This window comes from Mandrillus leucophaeus, unplaced genomic scaffold (genome assembly GCF_000951045.1).
Source record: "Mandrillus leucophaeus isolate KB7577 unplaced genomic scaffold, Mleu.le_1.0 Scaffold653, whole genome shotgun sequence".
NCBI lineage: Eukaryota > Metazoa > Chordata > Mammalia > Primates > Cercopithecidae > Mandrillus > Mandrillus leucophaeus.
This window is the reverse complement of record NW_012107064.1, coordinates 216,997-220,974: the sequence shown is the minus strand read 5'-3', so window position 1 is coordinate 220,974 and position 3,978 is coordinate 216,997. Positions and strand designations below refer to the sequence as shown.

The window sequence follows — 3,978 nt, the reverse complement described above, 5'->3', positions numbered from 1 at the left end:
GCTCTGCCAAAAAGAGCAGCAATGAGTTGAAAGTGGTAATTTCAATAATCACTTATTATTAACTCATTAAAATGTTATAAGAGTTCTGAGAAAAGGAATTTCAGGCTGGAAAGATCAGAGACGGCCTCTTGTAAGAGGATGACATCAGAACTGGATTTCCAATATACCCTTATTGATGACTACACGATCCAGTGTAGGCCCTCACATTGGTTGCGAGGAGATTCTCTTGTTGAAGAGTTTCCGCAGGGCCGCCTTCATGTCCCGATTTCTCAGACTGTAGATGAAAGGATTTAACATTGGGGTCACTGCCATGTACATTACAGTGATCACTGCATCTTTTAGGCTATAATTGGTCAAAGGGCGGAAGTACATGCCCATGACTGTACCATAATACAAAGAGACAACCGTGAGGTGAGAACCACAGGTGGAAAAGGCCTTGAGCACACCCTTGGTGGAAGGAACCTGGAAGACTGTGGAAAAGACCTGAACATAGGAGACAATGATGCATAGCAATGGCACAGAGAAAACACCAACCCCTACGTACATCATCTTCACATTAAAGCGGATGTCAGAACAGGACAACTTCAGCAAGGGGGTAATGTCACAGTAGAAGTTGGCCACTTCCTGGTTGCCACAGAAGGACAGACTAGCTGTGAGCAGAGTGTGAGGGAGGCCATTGGCATTCCCAATCACCCAAGACCCAACAACTAGCAGGACACAAGACCGTGGACTCATAATTGTTGTGTAGTGAAGTGGGCGGCTGATGGCCACAGCTCGATCATATGCCATTGCAGCCAAAATATAGCTGTCTGTGTTACCCAAGGCTATCATGAAATACATCTGCGTTAGGCATCCCCCAAAAGAGATGGATTTGCTGCCCAAGAGATGGTTGGCCAGCATCTTAGGGATGGTTACAGATGAGAAGAAGATGTCAACCAAGGAGAGGTTGGAAAGGAAAAAATACATGGGGTTGTGAAGGCGAACATCAGAGCAAATGGCTAGGATGATGAGCAGGTTTCCAATCAATGTGATGGGGTAAATGAACAGGAAGAGGATATAGAAGAAATCTTCCTGTTCCTGCTGACCAGTAACTCCCAGGAGGATGAATTCAAGTGTAGAGGACTGGTTATTTTCCCTCATGGCTTCTTCAACATGAAAGGCGAGAGGAATATTATTATATTAGCATAGTTACTGTGTGTAGTGATAATCCTTCTCCATCACTTCTGACTTAAGTGATGCAGCTGTCTATACATCTGAGTTTATTAAATTATAGAGATATCCAACATTTTGGGGAAACATCCCTGTTGGTCAATAGAAACTAATAGTCATTCACCCCTTGGCAGTCATGTCTAAAAAGTGAGCAATCTCTGAATGAGAAGTGCCCATCCTTCCTGTTCCAAGCATCACCACTAAACGCCCAGAAATTAATCATACAACAAATAATTAAGTGTCATGTCCCATGGTCTAGTCACTTTGTTAGACCTCATGGAGAAGTCATAAATATGTGACACAGTTTATTCATCTATTTATTCAAGACATCGTCTATGTTCTCAATGGACCTTACAACTTAATGGAGAAGCCAAAATCACACACTAATTTTATTACACATGATAAGGAAAAGACAGCATTTTGAAGTCTTTGACAAAATACTCCAGTGCAAAGGGTTTGCTGGTGGAAGGGCCAGCCCAGATATTAGGAATTTTTCCATTGAAATAACTCAGAGGGATTCCAGAACTCAGGAGGTAGCAGGTATCTACACTGCATTGGAAGATGATAAATCACAGGGACTACTGCATTTAGATCCTACTAAAACAGTCTGGAGAATTTTTTCCCCAGGTTTCTCATTTTCAAAGTAAATTTTCACCATTTCCTTTAAAAGAAAGAAAGGGAAAAACAGTTTGTTTGTATTTTTCTCTTTGGCAAGCCCTCAAATATATACAATCACAATGCCTTTCTTCTCAGTCTTCTCTTCCTGTTCTTCGTTATTTCTTTGGGTGACTCAAGCAACTCCTAGTTGCTTCAACCACTGCATAGTAAACTGTCAGGTCTACAACTATAGGTGTGAACTTTTCCCTCTGTATTTCCACTTCACTCATCCTGACAACGTGACCAAACTGCACACACCATACATCCAAGCTAAGATAAGGGCAAGATTTTAGGGGAAGGAAAACCGTATCTTGTTGATTTTTACCTCCTTCAGATAGATTATTATGGAATATTTTCTTTTTTTTTTTTTTTTTTTGAGATGGAGTCTCACTCTGTTGCCCAGGCTACAGTGCAGTGGTGTGATCTCGGCTCACTACAACCTCCGCCCCCCCAGGTTCAAGTGATTCTCCTGCTTCAGCGTCCTGAGTGGCTGGGATTACAAGCATGTGCCACTATGCCTGGCTATGTTTTTTTTGTTTTTTTTTTTTGTATTTTTAGTAGAGATGGGGTTTCATCACATTGGCCAGGCTGGTCTTGAACTCCTGACCTCAGGTGATCTGCCTGCCTCCACCTCCCAAAGTGCTGGAATTACAAGCGTGAGCCACCGTGCCTGACTGAATATTTTCTATTGTATGTATCACTAAGTTTTCTCTTAATATTTTTTGAGTCAAATCCAGGTGTATTTCTTGCACTCCCCATATGTGGGATGCTCACAAGCTTAATGACTCAGTTTATCTCTCACCACTACATTTACTCTTGTTGATTCTTCATTTAAAATAATTATTACATAACTCAGCCTTTCTACTAAATGTCCCAGTGCTTCAGCTCCATCCTTGTTTTCTATCTGAAGTATTGCAACGCTAACTCAACTGCTTGACTCCAGGTTTTCTCCTCTTTGATCCATCTTGTACCCTAAGACTTAAATTACAGCGGCAACAATCAGCTGCTTAGTCAAATCCCTGTTGTTCTCTTCTTCCTGGACATGCAATTAGACTACATTTCCCAGACTCCCTTGCACACATGAGGTGTGCTCGTGTGACTGAGTTCTAGCCATTCCACACATGTGTCCCAGTTCTGGGCTCCTCCACACCTTCTTACCCTTGTGCCCATTGGATGCAAATAGAGAGGAGGCTGAATGGGAGGATGGAGACACATGGTGGAATGAACCTGTATCCCAGGTACTCTCCATTCAGGAGAATCTCTCCCAAACGAAAACATTTATTGTAACCGTTATGTAGGACAGAAATAAACCTTTGCTTTGTTTAAGCCATTTTACATTTTGTGATCAACTTGTGATAGTTGTCCAGGATATCATATGGCATCTACTAATTTTTCTAAAGAGACCTTGACTCAAAAATGTATTAAATCTATAATTAATTCAATCTTCACTTCTCAGCATCTCTTGTTGTAGTACATGTTTGAATAATATGTTAGGTATGAGGGATGGAGGCCTAATCATCATTGTCATTTCTAATTGATACAGGAGGTAGAAAGAAATTATTTAGGCAGATAGTGAAAGTAAAAGAGTCTTTGGCAGAGCTTCCCTTTCAACAAAAAGCAGCCCAATAAATTATTTTTTTCTAACAAAGAGCAGCCTGAGAAATCGAGCTACAGACAAAGAAAAGCAAGCTGGAAGCCTACACAGGGGAAGGCTAGCAGCTGTGCCAATAGGAAAGGGCTACCTGGGGGCCAGATATATGCAACATGGAGGCTCCATCTTCCTTTATTTGTTGTCACATGTACAACAAGGGAATGGGCAACATGGTGCAGGCCAGACAGAGAACCTACCTGCAAAATTAAAGATTAGGGTGGGGGCTACCAGAAATTTGTGCTGTATGCAAATGGCACATCTAGTCCTAACCAGTTTTTCACACCTTATGCAAATGGCACACCTGGTCCAGCCAATCTTTCCTGCTCCATGTAAATCAGACTCTGCCTCCTCACCAGGCATCTAAACCCCCGCCTGCATTTCACTGCAGATCCGGCAGCCCATTTCTCCAGGACCCCTCTCTCCAGCAGAGAGCTGTCCTCTTTCACCTATTAAACTTCCCC

General features: G+C 42.2%; 1 protein-coding gene across 1 annotated transcript; it reads right to left on the bottom strand.

Moving 5' to 3' along the window:
* Positions 1-201: 201 nt before the first annotated feature.
* Positions 202-1,140, bottom strand: LOC105554666 (olfactory receptor 1A1). Its single transcript, XM_012001221.1, has one exon. It carries the CDS (start codon positions 1,138-1,140, stop codon positions 202-204), a length of 939 nt encoding a protein of 312 aa, XP_011856611.1.
* Between the last annotated feature and the right edge of the window lie 2,838 nt (positions 1,141-3,978).

What these genes read in the sequence shown, in the direction of transcription:
- LOC105554666 (XM_012001221.1), bottom strand. Translation starts at nt 1,140, where the DNA reads ATGAGGGAAAATAACCAGTCCTCTACACTTGAATTCATCCTCCTGGGA.